At 31.5% G+C, this 16,473-nt stretch overlaps 2 protein-coding genes across 2 annotated transcripts; one reads left to right on the top strand and one right to left on the bottom strand.

Moving 5' to 3' along the window:
* Positions 1-1,167: 1,167 nt before the first annotated feature.
* LOC125215554 (transcription factor MYB36-like) lies at positions 1,168-2,582 on the top strand. Its single transcript, XM_048116998.1, has 3 exons — positions 1,168-1,432; positions 1,502-1,631; positions 1,921-2,582. Exons 1-3 carry the CDS (start codon positions 1,297-1,299, stop codon positions 2,396-2,398), a joined length of 744 nt encoding a protein of 247 aa, XP_047972955.1. The 5' UTR covers positions 1,168-1,296; the 3' UTR covers positions 2,399-2,582.
* Positions 2,583-7,745: 5,163 nt separating this feature from the next.
* LOC125216750 (1-aminocyclopropane-1-carboxylate synthase 3-like) lies at positions 7,746-9,544 on the bottom strand. Its single transcript, XM_048118516.1, has 4 exons — positions 9,401-9,544; positions 9,185-9,316; positions 8,937-9,097; positions 7,746-8,822 (listed from the first exon to the last, which is right to left on the bottom strand). Exons 1-4 carry the CDS (start codon positions 9,542-9,544, stop codon positions 7,883-7,885), a joined length of 1,377 nt encoding a protein of 458 aa, XP_047974473.1. The 3' UTR covers positions 7,746-7,882.
* Positions 9,545-16,473: the final 6,929 nt, after the last annotated feature.

Genomic DNA, 16,473 nt, shown 5'->3' on the forward strand with positions numbered 1-16,473 from the left:
CCCCTTCATTAATTCACATATTTAAACATTTATTTTCTTTTCCCCAATGAATATAACTAATCGAATTAAAGTCATCAAGTCAGCCAATTGGGCGTTGAATTTTATGCATCACATTGTCATGGTGTGGTTGAAAATTAATAGTGGTAAATTGAAGCTTCACTTATTTATTAACTAATTGAGCTTTACAGAGACTTCATTTATTCAAAATTAATTGTACATAATAATAATAATAATAATAATAATAATAATAATAATTGTTATTATTTTCCTCACACCATAAAATAAAATTGACACGCACGTTTTTATTTTTGCATGACAAAAAATGTAGAATATATATTTTTCCCTCAAATATCGATACATGTTGATCAATTTACTAATAACATGCATAGTAGCTAAGAGATTAAGATCATAATGATTGATTCTAGACCAATAAATACAAGATTATATTTAATTATTCCCTTGAAACATGGCGTCGTTTGTCGGTTTTAGGAAAACGGATATGATTTTAAAAATGGACGGATGCTAATTGCTAAGTAGGAATCTGGATTTACCAAATTATATCTCACCAAAAAAATTATAGTACTACTAGTATATAAAGCCTAACCATTCAGGCGTATCCTTAGGCAAAAAACAATAGAAGGTTGAATTTATGTATTTTCTTTCCATACACCAGTAATTAATCACTCGAGATCAACATAATTGATACAAGTAATTGAATTGGTCTGCACTCCAACTACACTAACGAGTGATTAAATTACTTGTATAAGTATTATCAGTACAAGTTAATAGAGTTTTTATATATATAAGTTAAATCAAACTTTTGCTACTTCTAAATATATATGACTTTTTAGAAACCGAATAAAAGACAATATTATGAATTATTATTGCACCAGGACGTTAGTATAAAAATTCAGGAATCCCTCAACTGAAATTGTGTGAACATAGGTCACGGTCCAGTTGATTTAATTTCTAGTTAATTTCAATAGGAAAAGAGATTTTTACTATTCAAATTAAGATATGATAAAGAAATAACACATAAAGTGTTTTGTTAAAATACAATTAGATTCTGAAGAGAGAATTAAAAGACAATAAGAAAAAGGTCAGCCTACTGCCTGGCATTCCAAATTGCTGCATTAGTTTAATTCATAAAGATGTCCCTCTTTTTCCACTCTACTTTTTTGACATCAAACCATAACACAGTTTCAATCCAGCTCTTCTCTTCTCCAGCCATCTCTCTCTCACTTTCTCACCATATATAATACTATAACACATGAGTTTCGGGTTGAATTAACAAAGATGGGGAGAGCGCCTTGCTGCGACAAAGCCAACGTGAAGAGAGGGCCGTGGTCGCCTGAAGAAGACGCCAAGCTCAAATCCTACATCGAAAGCCATGGCACCGGTGGCAATTGGATTACCTTGCCTCCTAAAATAGGTTCAAATTCACTTTATTTAATTCTCTTTAACTCATTTTTATAGCAACTGATCCTTGTTAATTAATTAGGCCTCAAGAGATGCGGGAAGAGCTGTCGTCTGCGTTGGCTCAACTACCTCCGCCCCAACCTCAAGCACGGTGGCTTCACCGAGGAAGAAGATAACCTCATCTGCACCCTCTACATCACCATCGGCAGCAGGTAATTTTTTTACAAAACCTAAATCTCTAAATTAATTTTTTTAGGGTTTTGGTGATCAAATGAATACTCCCTCCGATCCAATTAAATATGAAACATTTGGTTTTCAGCATGAGATTTTATGTAGTGTTATTTTGTAAGTTAATAAAGAGAGAGGAGAAAGTAAAGACAACGTTGTTTACATTTTTAGAAATGTTTCATTTTTAATGGGACAATCCAAAAAGGAAAACGTTTCACTTTTAATTCATGGGACAGAGAGAGTATTCACTATATATGATGGAAATTGGCACAGATGGTCTATCATCGCTGCCCAATTGCCGGGAAGGACAGACAACGACATCAAGAACTATTGGAACACGAGGCTCAAGAAGAAGCTCATCGTCAGGCAGAGGCGCCTGTCGCGTCCCACCAAACAAGTTCAAAATTATTCAATCTGCAGTGACTACGGTCCCGCCCTATACAATCATCAGCCTATACTCGATGGAGCGGCCTTTTCGTGCAATAGCCTGCAAACCACGACTAATAACTTTCAGTATAGTACTTGTGTTGATCAACATCAGCATCTCTACCCTAACCCTCTAGTGATGGATCCTTCTTCAGCATCTACGAGCTTTGCGAATATTGCTGCGACAACGAGCCTTGGATCAGGCGATTTTCGAGGGTTTGAACAAGGAATGGATGTGTTTGATGTGAGTTGTTTTGTTGATCAGGCTCATGGCCTCTACAATTATGGATTTTGGGAGAGGATGAATGGGGTTTCACTGAATTGATCTGTTTTTGTTTTTGTTTATTCATCTTGTTTTTACTTCTGATGGGGATTTGTTTGTTACTGTACTATCACTTTCATCATCTAAGATGCTTCTCTCTCTCTCATGATTTTGTTATCATTTTGTATTTGTGGATAGAGCTCTTGGTTGTTACTGAAATTGGGAATCTCAGGGTTGTGTGGATTGACATTTGCATAATTCAGACTATTCAGTTATAAATAATCAATATTTGTCAGTGTAATATAGATAAGTTTTATAAAGATTGGATAATTGGTTTTATGTATTATTACACAATGATGGTTTATTTTCCATGAAAGTCAGTGGAAGTACATTTACAAAGCTGCAAAAGGTGGCTTGACATTTTGGACTCAACTTGTTAGGTTTTTAGCAAAAAGGGTATCTTAAAGAATGGAACTACAGTTACACTGCAGCTTCTTGGTCCAACATTTGGCAATATATGTATACTCGGATCCTCTGCTTTGTTTTTTATTGTTTGTGTTTATTTGATAAATGTATGTCATGTGCTTATATAACAATGATGTTCTACAAGTAATAAGTGGCCAACCTGATTAACCCGACAATCTGAATGGGCTAACCCGAATAGCCTGATTTCATGTTCCGGCTGCAAATTTACAACCCTTGGATCATTCCGGCCGACCCAAGAGAGTAATTTTTGTGCAATAAAGTTAATTCTAACAAAGAGTGCACCCAAATAGCACAGCAGCAGATAAATTACAAGAGAATGTAACAACAATAATACCACATGAATTCACCAAGTTGCTTTAGTGGGTGTTTAATTTGATTAATTTATTTAAATTGACTGAATCGGTCAAGTGTTCCGATCCCACTAATTTTTTTCAATTTCAACACAGACGTACTTATTGTCAATTTCAACACAAACGAAAAGTAAAAAAGTTATTCTAGAAACTCATGAATTTTCAAAGTTGGCACTATTAAAATTGATGAAGTAGCTGAAAATATTACATATTTCTGCACATCTACCTTCAAATTATACAAGCAATGATTGCCTTTTCGAAACTATACTATAATCTTTCAAGTTCTCTAGGAATAGTGACGGTAGCATATAAGACACAATTGAGGTTCGGTTCGTTAAAGAAAAGATTATGATAAGATAAAATGAGCTTTGTCTATAAATAAATTAGTCATAGGAGTGGAAATGAAATGGTTAATTATGAGATAGAATGTAATCTTGACATTATGAAAATGAATCACGTTACATTGTAACGGGACGAACTTTTGAAACAAATGGCAATCAAATAAGAGATGAAATTAGACATGACTCTCATATATAAATATAAGTAAGCTTGACAACAGAACTATCACTAAAAATGTGGTTTTTTGAAGTGTTTTGTGTATTTGGAAATTAAAAGCAAAAAATACGAAGGATGTATCTAGCCTAGCCCAGATACATATATTCATTCTTTTTTCAAGCTAATGTGCTTTTTTTGTAGGCCCAAACATTATAGTAATTCTTATCTAATTTAATGGGCCAATATCACTGAGGGAGTCCATAGATTTATTGATGGAGTAATATTTATATATTTATTTTATCGTTTTAATAAATAACTTTATTAAAATAAATTACAATACAAAATAAAATTTTATCTAATAATTAAAATAACAAATATATTGGTCGTGTTAATTTAAATCCGTTTTAACCAACTTGAAATTGTTTATTAAAAAAAAATCATATAATTGAATTAAAAAAAGTAAACGAAAATACCTTTCTAAATGCCATAAAGTCTAAGACAAAGGAATATCTAGAAAAGCACAAAAAGAATATTTAAATTAGGTATCGCATAAAACCGACCTGTATCTTTCTCGAGGACATAGGAAGCGAAATTTATGGGATTTTCTCACCACTTAAAGAAAGCAACTCTAGAAAAAAGAAAAAAAGGGAAAATAGGAAAAAAAAATTAAAGAAAAGAGTGATCTACTTTTATTCTGATTTGGGCGGTGAGGCAAAAACCTCTTTAATATTTTCATTTTTATAAATAATATTTAAACTTTTAGTTGTTTAATCTCCATTATTCGGAACCTTGTTATTCTAACTGCAGTCGGTTATAAGTTAATTGTGGAGAAAAGGATAAAATAGAACACCATAACCATATGCATGTATGTCTACAAGTCTACAACAAATCGGTAAATGACCTTAGATTTGATTCACTTGACATATTTAAGAAAACTTAACAATAGTTTAATATTAGTCTGAACCAAGAAAATCCATAATTCTTTAATTCTATAACATTTCTACTTCTGGGATAATTTAGTCGGTGGAGTGGTAGGTGATCCGTCTACTCAATAATTCTCATACTATTTATTATCAGTTCACGATGTAGTTTTTAATTAGTTTATTTGCTTATGTTTAAATAAAACAATAATTTTAGGTATTTCTTTTCATACTTTTAATCTAAATACGTCAATTTTGAGATTTTTTAATTTTTCCATGGCAAATAAATTCAATCCAATATCGCCCAAGTATAACTTGAGTCATAATTGAATGTTAGATTCATAATTAAACTAGCTAATTGTCAATTGAATGAATACTCTATAATTCCCTTGTTTGATTGATTGAACCTAGCTCGGTTTATCGGCTATCTTTATTTATTTTTATTTTTATTAATTATATTTATTTAGTTAAAATAATCCCTAGATAGTATTTGACGTTTAAGTTGCAATAAGTACAAGCTAACTATTAGTTTTCATGGATACGCAGTGGCGCGGATCTAGGGGGGCAGGAAGGGGCGGTCGCCCCCTCCGAATGTAAAATTACCATGTCCGCCTCCTCCGTTCGACCCAAAAATCGAAAAAAAATGTCATTTTCGCCCTAAACCAACCTACTTAATATATATTTCGCCCCCTCCGTTTATAAATCCTGGATCAGCCACTGTGGATACGATACTAGTATTTACCTTTAGCTAAAGTTAATAACATTGTGCACTCGCAGTCTTTTTTTAATACTAATAAAAAGTGCATTAAATATCCTTCTTTATTTCCTCCTTGAGAAAAATGTTATATCTTACCCTGAAAAATTGATACATAGAAATATCACCTCATCTAACTTTATACCTTTATTTATAAGTTATACTTATGTTATTATTTATTTTCATAGAATATTAATATTTGATTTAATTTAATTTATCTTTTCAACAAGATATATATCTTCATGTGTCGTGTTTATTTTTTTTTGTAATTGAAAGGAATATCCCCATCCTCTCCGATTACAAAACCCTACCTAGACTAAACAATTAATTAAAATGATTACTATTGTGTTTTTTGCTTCAATAATTTATGTGACATTTTCTCTTAGAACTTGCCTAAAACCTCAATACATCTTTTTTTGGTAAAGAAACCTTAGTACGATTACGACCTACATAACGATTAATTATACGTAACATATACGCGTAACACCATGAAAAAATTATATACCTCAATCAAATCGGTCATTAATTACGAATGGGACTCGCTATTGTCAGCCAATCATTTCTTGCTATCATTGTGAAACACTTTTACACTCAAGTTCTAAACTCAATGAATATTCTTAAGTTAATCGCATGATTATCAAATACTTAATTAAATGGATAACATGATAGATAAAAATAGCAGTGCAAAAGTTTTAAGGGCGGTCCCTAATTCAGTACTCAAAAGTTTTAATTGGCTTAAATTGGCCACAATAATAAAAAAGAAAAATCTCTTACTTGCAGGAAACTCCATTCCCACCACCAAGTCAATCGAACTTTTCTTGGCCTTTTATCCTTTTAAAGTAAAATTGAGTTCAAAAAAGTGGTGGTCTTTTTCGGAAGAATTAATACTTGTATTTTATTTATAATAAGATATTATTCACATTTCCCGGACTTATTTTAAACATCAAATAAATTGAACTTTATTGCATAAATTAAAAATGTTTTAGAAAGTACTATGCTTTATTCTCATTTCTCTTAATCGTGTATACCAAGCATAAAAATCAAAATGAACTCGTACATCCTATCGATCTTAGCATTAACTAACACATATATAAATGGGTGAAATTAGCGAAATATTATTTTGAATAAAATAGAATACTAAAGGCGTATTACTTCTAATTATTATATTTGTGGCAAAATAAAAATATACTTTGATAGAAATCGAAAATGATAAAACACTGAATTTGAAATGGAACACCTCTTATGATACTTTCTCTTAAAATGGAATTTAGTTTTTGCCAAAACGCAATAAGCAACACAAAACTATGGAACGTCATATTTTATATGTCCACCAACGTTATTAAGTATTTTGAAAAAGTCGGTTGACAGTTATCATTAATTACGTTTGAGCAACTGTCTTGTAACGTCCAATGTTGGCAAACAATAGCACATTCCTCCCTTCCGGTGATGTCCACTTGACCTCATGTAATAACTTTCAAAATCCAGTTTTTCTTCCATTAAAAAATCTTACTATTATCAACTAACTTTAGTTACTTTAATTATATACTCTTATCCCATTAAAAATGAAATATATTCCTTTTTAAATTGTCCCATTAAAATTGAAATGTTTCTGAAAATGGAAATAATTTCATCTCTACCTTTTCTTCTCTCATCATTTACTCACAAAACAACACTATAAAATCTCGTGCCAAAAAATAAATGTTTCAAATTTAGTGAGACAGACGAAGTATTAAAATAATAAATGTATCAATGACACACGAGCGGGATAAAAAAAAATTGCGATTAAGGATACTAACCGAATAGCACGTACGGTTATGAGACAATTAAGTGATAGTCTGTGAATCACACAAGAGCGATAATCATACTTGAAAAACCAAGTATGGTAGCTTGGTCGGAAGAGCGTTAATAAGATACGAATTTAAGACCTTCAGTCTCGTAAATTAATGCTCACTTCATTAAGTACGGTAACTTGATCGAAACAACGTTCATAAGATACGAATTTAAGACCTTCAGTCTCGTAAATACTCACTTTATCAAGTATGTTAGCTTGATCGAAAAAGCGTCAATAATATATGAATTTAAGATCTCTAGTATCGTAAATACTCACTTCATCACTACATGGGTTCCTATGAAAACATCTTTGCCTCACTTTTAATTGTAGCCAATATGATTCCATTTTAGTTTGGGATTTTGTATTTTAATGTAGTGGTCTAGTTAACAAGAACCAAAAAAATACTAGTAGTAAATTACAAGAAACTAATTCAACTTCTTTCATGAGGTTATAGTACTATATTTTTGAAATAATGTACATGAAATAAAACATTAATCTATACCCATCACATGGTGCAATGTTCAAGAAAAATCTCATCAACTAACTAAAATTAAAGCGAGTTTACAATATGAAGCACAAATCACCTCTCGTCCGCATGGACAGAGTGCACTAGACTCTAAATACATGAATTTCACAACATAATGTAACGCCACTAACTAATTAAATCCGAAAAGAAAAATATCACAAACTAAATCGAATTACATCGAAAAATCACCGGTCACATTCGCGATCATGAAACGACAGCCTTGACACCCACTTCGAAATCGATTTGCTCCTCGAATTCCTGCAATTTTTAATCGGAGAAATCGAATCGACAAACGATTTAATGCGCCGAATTGCGAGATCCAGCGTGTCTTCGGTCATGTTCGCGAAGCACACGCGGAACCACCCGTGCTCGGCGCAGTGGCACGACGAGCCGGGCGAGATGTTCAGCCCGACGTCGTACACGACCTTCTTCCACAGCTCCATCTCTGCCTCGAGAGAGTCGGAGCTCAGCAGGTGCCTCATGTCCACCCAGCAGAACAAGCCGGAATTGCTCTCGAGGCACGAGATCCCGACCCTCCTGAGGCCAGAAACCAGCACTGCGTGCCGGTTCCTGAGCCTCATCCTGTTCTCAGCCACGTATTTTTTGGCAAATACGTGGTCAGACAGGATGGCGGAGAGGAGATATTGGGTTTGAGATGAGATAAGGCCGAAGCTCGACATTTTTGTCGCGGCCGCCACCACTAACCGGTCGTTGGAGAAGATCGACCCGACCCGAAAACCGGGTAGGCCGAGGTCCTTGGACAGGCTGTAAACCACATGAACCCGGTTCATGAGCTGGGGATTATTCCGGTTCGGTAGAAGCTCCATGATGCTGACGAATTCGGCGGAGTCGAAAACCGTGCCGGAGTAGATCTCGTCGCTGATGAGGTGGATCCCCTTTTTGTCGACGAAGTTGAGGAGGAGATTGAGCTCTTTCCGGCTTAGAGTAATCCCGAGAGGATTTGAAGGATTAGTGATTAATACACCTTTAACTTTGAGATTACGTTTTTGAGCAAGTTTGTAGGCTTCTTCAACGGCAGACGACGTGATTCGGAAGCCGTTCCGGCTCGTGCATTGTATCGGGACGATCTTCACTCCGGTCCGCCATTTCAAGTCTCTGTCAAACCTGCATGTCATTTAAATCACGAAATTTAATTAAAAATAATAATAAATCACGAAATTTAATTAAATTGATAAAGTTTGAAATTAGAATATTAAATCATATGTCGTGCAGGCTTACCCTGGATAGTAGGGTGTGGGTAGTAAAAAAGCGTCGCCCGGGTCGGCGAGGCAGAAAATGAGGGTTTCGTTGGCTGACGTGGCGCCGGCGGTGAGAACCAGGTTGTTTGGGTCAAACTGGACTTTGTTGCCACGTATTTCCGCCATAAATTGTGCTAGTGCCTAAATTGGATAATATTTACACCATGTCACTTATCTAACTCTTTTTATGATAAAATGAAATGAAATGTGTTAACAGTGCATGCTTACATTTTTGAAAATGGGAAGGCCGTGGTAGTCTTGGAAGAGGGCGAGCTCCCGGAAGATGGATTGCCCGTCTCGTTTGAAGCTGGCGGCGTCAGGGTTCGCGGCCAGCCACGACTCTAGTAGATCGAAGGAGAGCTAAATAGGGAGAAATTATGAATATTAGAAAATTTTGTAGTAATTGGATTAGTGTTTGATGGAATTAATTATATGAATTTGTACCTGATTTTCTGCTAAGCCCATTTGGATGATTCCGTTGGGATTGGTAGATTCATGGAAAGGATTCTTCTCGTATTCCTCCCATCCAAGGAAGTAGGAAGAATCTTGGCCGTGGGAGTTGCATGCCGCTTTCTTGGAGATAGTCATTTTCTTTGATCAAAAAATATAAATTTGTGAGTTGATAGAGAGAGAAATTAAAGAGGGAGATTAATTGAGGAAGTGTATTTGGAGTGGGGAAGGTATGTTGTTATCAAACCAAAATCCAAGAGGGTATATATAGGAGGAGTTGGTGGTGCAACTAAAAGATTGTCGTCGTGACATGTTTGTTGAATAGGTAGAGAGAGACACAGAGATTTGAAAGGATGAGGTTGTCTAATTAAAATTTAAATTAAGATTAATAGAATATAATTATCCATTAATAGTGATTTGGATGTGACTGGTTTACGCCTTGTCATTTAAGGTAATATAACATCTTATGTACTTCTCTAGTGCGCTTAGTTCAACGTCTCTTTTAAAATGGTTTAGCTTCTTCATTACTCATTTATATTATTACTAAATTTGGCAAATGAACTCACATTTCACTAATATTTTATTATGAATTAATATATGATGTATAAATTTATCACTATAACTCAATTTATTTTAAATTATCTGCATTTTACATAATTGGGATAATTTTATCATTTTCATAACCTAATTAATGGAATTTATCCTTTTTAACTGAATATTTCAACTTACTTAATCACTCTTCATATAAATAATAGTTAATATTTTTTTAATATAGAAAGATTAACATATACGTTTTTAGAAATTTAATGAAAAATTAAATAAGCTAAGGAAAATAAAAAATTTTAAAAATTGCACAAAAAGCTAAGGAGTACTTAATTATTATAACTATATTATTTTATTATGTAATTCACATTTCCGTAAGAAAAATGTCAAATTATGTTTTTATTTTTTTATATATATAAGTTAAATAATTTCATTATTATTGTATTATGATGGACTTGAATCTATGACCTTTGGTCTATGCATTAACTACTTTAACACTAAACTATTACATGCACCCTCTAAATTGTATTGAGTAAGTACTCAATTGAATGATACTCCACTTAACTTCATATAATAAACCAATAAATCAGGCAATATAATGGAAATAATATGCAGTTACATAGATTCTAAATTTTTTTTTACACTACCTAAGTTGATGAAATAAAATTATTTACGATGCAAATAATGTAATGCTAATTATGAAATCCCTTTGTCAAACCTTCCTTAATTTTATCAATATTTCAACCTTATCAAATATATCCCCCTTTAACATTTTCAATTCATATCCAATTTATCGCCAAATTTCTTCTACAACAACTAATTACTCTCGGCAAAATATATATAGTACATTTACAAGGATGAATGAATTATAAAGAGATAGGGCTAATCGAATCTTAGATTTTCTAATTACAACTCTCATTCCTCGTTCAACTCTCCACTATTCTATAGAACTAAAGTTTAATAGTCCGAACACATTATCACATAGTGTATTCAGTCAATCAAAATTACGATCCAATTTTGGATTTATGCACTTTTTGGCAAAACATGACACATGCACAGGAATTGAAGTCCCCACACCTAAAACTTTATGAAAACGAGTAAAATGAAGAAAAATGGCCAAAAAGAGGTTGTTATTAGAAAATTAAGTTTATATAATTGGGTTGAAAAAATGTTGAGGCAGACCGACACAGCAAATCGAGGTAGTAAAGAGAAGAGGGAAAAGTGGGACAAAGCCCACCTTTTGATGGACCTTCAAGTCCAGATTTCGTCCGACCAAATGGGCCCATCCCTTACTTTCATGTCTCTCTCTACAAATGTTTTGTGTTCTGTTTAAACAAAATAAGATCACTAAATTAATTTTGTTTCATTATGCTAATAGCCTAGCTATTTTGAGCCAACCATGTCTTGCAAATTCATCACCAATTTATTTTCTGATTATCATATTTCAATTATGGGGACCTAGGAATTTTTGTTGGGGCTTGGTGTGCTATCAACGTCGGTGTAAGAATAATTATTTTAATGTGTTTACTTATTAGTATAAGATGATTTTTGTATCATAAATTTATTTTAATATTTTGCATACATGTTCTTTATCGTTCCTTGACGAACTTTCGTTTCTTATTTCTTCGCCGTCCAGCCCATTTTTTAATGAAGAAATTGAGTAGCATATTTATCAAGCTAATAATTAATGTCGCCGCCGCACCACCTATATGTTCACACCGTCGCCGTCGTCTCTCACGCCGTTGCCGTAGCTTGGTCAAATGCATCGTCTGCTCGCTCAAATTGTGAAGAAAAATTAGTGGAAAAAGTTTGTAAAATGTGGGCCTCATAATTATATACTAATTTATAATAAAATATGGTTATAATGGGTTAGTGGAAAGTGATGTATAATTTTTGAAAATGGAAAAAATAAATTGACAACATTTTACGAATGAACCGAAATAGCAAAAATGGACAATATTTTACTAACAGAGGGAATATTTAAGTTAATATTGAGCCATATTCTATCTTAGATTATCCCAAATAGTTGAGCTTTTTTAATAAAAAATTTATTTAATCTCCTACTTTACTCATTCATTCTCTTTCTTACTTTTATTCTATTAATTTAATCTTTAAATGTCAATAATTTAAATCTTTTGCCAAGAAAAATGCTTCAACTAACTAGTAATTAAGACGTAGGGAGTATATTTTATTAGTTCTGAAACCACCTCATCCTTACCAATCAAATTTATCCTACTACTACTCTAGGCACATATACCGAATTAAATTCTTTTAGCTATTATGCTAAAAAGAATATACAAATATTTCATTTTTTATAATTTTTAATGTTTGTTTTAAAAAAAATTAACATGCTATCATAAAAACATCAGAAGATAGTATTAGATAATATTTCAATAATATTTACGTTATGCCATACTTTATCATTTGTGTTTAATATTTTTGTGTATATATTATGAAAACTCATATCATGACAAATACAATGACTTTGTCTTTTGTCTTTTTGATGATGTGAAATATATGTCTGTGCATGTATGTGTATAATATATTTTTGAGGACAACTTTTAAGGTAAGTTTTCATATTTTAGAATAGTGAATATGTTTGATTTATATCCTTTAATTTAATGTTTATATATAGGTTATCTTTTAAGAATTTTTTGCTAAAATATTATTGATTGGATACATCTACCAATATTATCATTTTATATTTCTAGACTACTAAATTATTGCTCAATGCATATTGGTATATGCTAAATCAAGTATGGTATGATGATATGAATTTAAGATTGGTCGCGCCCAAAATTGGTGTCATGCTACAAACTAACCAATTTATATTAGACGGAACATTTTTTTTGATCCACGAACTTTGCCAAAGTATCATTTTAGGTTCGTGAACTTTGATAATATCATTTGAGGTCCGTCAACTATAAGTTAATATCATTCGAAGTACTTTTTTACTATTTTCAAGATTTTATGGATGAAAATACCCTCGATACCTTGAAGGGGAGTACATATTTTTAATTAACTTATCACATACTCATATTTTTCGATGAATTTTCTAAATATAATTTGGCCTTCAATATTATCACTTAATTTTGTGACATGCAAGAAAAGTTTCTTCAACATTTTATAATTAAAGAATTTTAAAATATTTTTGAGGTATAAAATATCAAGGTTACGGTCAATAGACAATACTTGAATGTTGATATATTATTTAAAAATAATATCAATATATTTAAGTATCGTCTATTGACTGTGACATTAATTTTTACGAGTATCCATATCTTAAAAATATGAGGGAACATCTTTTTTGGTCCACGAACTTTGCTAAAGTATCATTTTAGGTCCGTGAACTTTGAAAATATTATTTGAGGTCTGCCAACTATGGATTAATATCAATTGAAGTACATTTTTACTATTTTCAAATTTTTCTGGACGAAAATACCCTCAATATTTTAAGGGTATATATTTTTAATAAACTTATCATATACTCATATTTTTTATAAATATCTTTACTATATATTTTTGATGAATTTTCTAAATATAATTTGACCTTCAATATTATCACTTAATTTTGTGACATGCAAGAAAAGATCCTTATTTAATTTTTTATTATTAAAGAAAAGTTCTATATTCAATTTTCAAATTCTTTAATATAAAGAATTGAAGAAGCAATTTGACTTGCATGTCACAAAATTAAGTGATAATATTGAAGGTCAAATTATATTTAGAAAATTCGTCAAAAATATATTGTAAAGATATTTATAAAAAAAATGAGTATATGATAAGTTTATTAAAAATATATACCCTTTAAGGTATTGAGGGTATTTTCGTCCAGAAAAACTTGAAAATAGTAAAAAAGTACTTTAAATGATATTAACTCATAGTTGATGGACCTCAAATGATATTTTCAAAGTTCACGGACCTAAAATGATACTTTGTCAAAGTTCGTGGACCAAAAAAGACGTGCCCTCTAAAAATATTTTAAAATTCTTTAATTATAAAAAGTTGAAGAATGAACTTTTTTTGCATGTCACAAAAGTGATAATATTGAAGGTTAAATCATATTTATAAAATTCATCAAAAATATATAGTAAAGATATTTATAAAAAATATGAGTACGTGATAAAGTTTATTAAAATACCCTTCAAGGTATTGAGGGTATTTTCGTCCAGAAAAACTTGGAAATAGTAAAAAAGTACTCCCTTCGTCCCCTATTAGAAGTCACTCTTTGACAGGACACGGGTTTTAAGAAATGTAAAGAAAAGTTGGTTAAAAAAAGTTAGTGGAATGTGGGACCCATTTCTTTATATTGGTTTTATAATAAAATGTGAGTGAGTTGAGTTAGTGGAATGTGGGACCTACTTACTATTTATGGTAAAAATGAAGTGTGACTCTTAATTGGGGACAGACCGAAATGGAAAAGTGTGACTCTTAATGGGGGATGGAGGGAGTACTTCAAATGATATTAACTCATAGTTGACGGACCTAAAATAATATTTTCAAAATTCACAGACCTAAATTTTGACAAAGTTCGTGGACCAAAAAATATGTTTCCTCTTTATATTATTATCTCAAAAAGTTTTGGCAGCGACGATGAAGAATAAGATGAAACATTCAGAGGAATTTACTTAAAAGTTCATGAACTATTTTAGTTTCTTATATTCAAATTTAATATATTTCAAATTTTTAAAAATTCCTCGTCAACTATTAATTTTAACTGAATACAAAAATTGTCGTCACTATGGAATTTATAGGTCACATTAAATGATATCCAACATACCATGATACAAGTTTAACTTTTCGTTTGCTCTAAGTGGACTTGAAAATCATTGAATGATTTCGGTGGTTGTCATGTTTTTTATTTCAAATTTGTTGTATCCAAACATCCACCATTTTCATATCTTATTTATTTGTTTATTTATTTATTAAATTCTATAAAATGGAATTTTAAGTTTGTAAAATAAGTACTCTCTCCGTCCCATTGAAAATGATCCATTTTCCTTTTTGGTTTGTCCCAATCAAGATGACTCATTACTTAAAATGGAAACACCTTTATCTCTACTTTATTTCCTCTCTCTTGCTTTACTCTCTCATCTTACCACACAAAATATAACTGCATAAAATCTTGTGCCGCCCAAGGGAAGGGTCATTTTCCTTGGGACGGAGGGAGTACTGCTTAACTTGACAGTATGAAATTAGAATAGATCTCTTGAAAAATAATTCACCTTTTATATGATTTATTTATTTATTTGACACTTGGGTAAGTTTTACAAATATAAAACGAATAATTTGGGAAACCAAACATAATTACACTATGGCCATATTAAATATTTTCTCTTCGTGAAATTTAATATTTTTATTTTAACATTTTCAAGTTAATATTACTATATTTTACCTTAATTATATGATTGAATAAATAATTTATCTTAATTATATGATTCCATAATCTACCTAAACAATATGATTGAATTACCCAATAGATGTGAAATCAGAAATAATTATTTTTATTAACATTACCACAATTATCTTATTAGTATCCGCAAAGAGTGTGCAAGTTGCAACTTTTGAAAGTTTACACGAAAAATATGATGTGAAGTTTTACTTGATCGAGTGATGATAGGTTAATAAAATATAGGGATATTGGAACCTTTCAAAAAGTTTGAGTTTTTCCCACGACCTTTAAAATTGACAAATAATATCATTAACTTTATCCTGAGTTTGTTATTTTCCACCAAAGAAAAAATTCCTGCAAATAATATCATGATACATATTTTTTTTTGTAATTTCTCGGCAACAACTTCGAGAGTTCCAAGTTTTTCAATTTTTGAGGATAGTTTTACTTGAAGCACAACCTCCAAAATTGTTCTTCAATCCGAATTTTTTTTCATTTGTGGAAAATAACAAACTCAGGGTAAAGTTCGTGATATTATTTGTCAATTTCAAAGTTCGTGGGAAAAATCCAACTTTTTGAAAGTTCCATGATATTAAGTGCTAATATCCCTAAAATATAAGGTTAATAGTTATTTAAATCATGAAGTTTAATCAAATTATGATCTGTCCTAGGAACTTTGAAATTGAAATATTAAATCAAAGAGTAAAGGTCAATTTTGGTCCTAAATATATGACCGAATACGAATTTGATCCAAAACATTCACTTTTTGAAAAAAAAACAGTCCATAACAAATGAAAATGTCGACGAAGTAGTCATTTTTTTTACGTTTCGTAAAAATACTAACGATCAGCGCTAATTGCACAGTGATATGACCTTTAATTTTTTTACGGAACCGTAAAAGATGACCATTTCGACAATGATTTCATTTGTTAATAGACCCGTTTCTCAAAAAATAAATATTTTAAACTAAATTCATATTTTGGTGGTAATGTTGAAAACTGAAATTGACCTGAATCAAAACTACCCATTTTCCTCAATTGTCACCAACATTAACCAATAGGTTTGGTTATATGAATGTGGTGTGGTGACATGTAACATGACGCCCACATTCACCCACACATCCCAGGAGACA

This window comes from Salvia hispanica, chromosome 3, assembly GCF_023119035.1.
Source record: "Salvia hispanica cultivar TCC Black 2014 chromosome 3, UniMelb_Shisp_WGS_1.0, whole genome shotgun sequence".
In the NCBI taxonomy this organism is placed as follows: Eukaryota; Viridiplantae; Streptophyta; class Magnoliopsida; order Lamiales; family Lamiaceae; genus Salvia; species Salvia hispanica.

Coding starts and splice junctions, on each gene's coding strand:
- LOC125215554 (XM_048116998.1), top strand. CDS start 1,297: ATGGGGAGAGCGCCTTGCTGCGACAAAGCCAACGTGAAGAGAGGGCCG. Junction 1,433..1,501: donor TACCTTGCCTCCTAAAATAG/GTTCAAATTCAC, acceptor TTAATTAATTAG/GCCTCAAGAGATGCGGGAAG. Junction 1,632..1,920: donor TACATCACCATCGGCAGCAG/GTAATTTTTTTA, acceptor AAATTGGCACAG/ATGGTCTATCATCGCTGCCC.
- LOC125216750 (XM_048118516.1), bottom strand. CDS start 9,544: ATGACTATCTCCAAGAAAGCGGCATGCAACTCCCACGGCCAAGATTCT. Junction 9,317..9,400: donor TGGGCTTAGCAGAAAATCAG/GTACAAATTCAT, acceptor CTCCCTATTTAG/CTCTCCTTCGATCTACTAGA. Junction 9,098..9,184: donor GCCTTCCCATTTTCAAAAAT/GTAAGCATGCAC, acceptor TATCCAATTTAG/GCACTAGCACAATTTATGGC.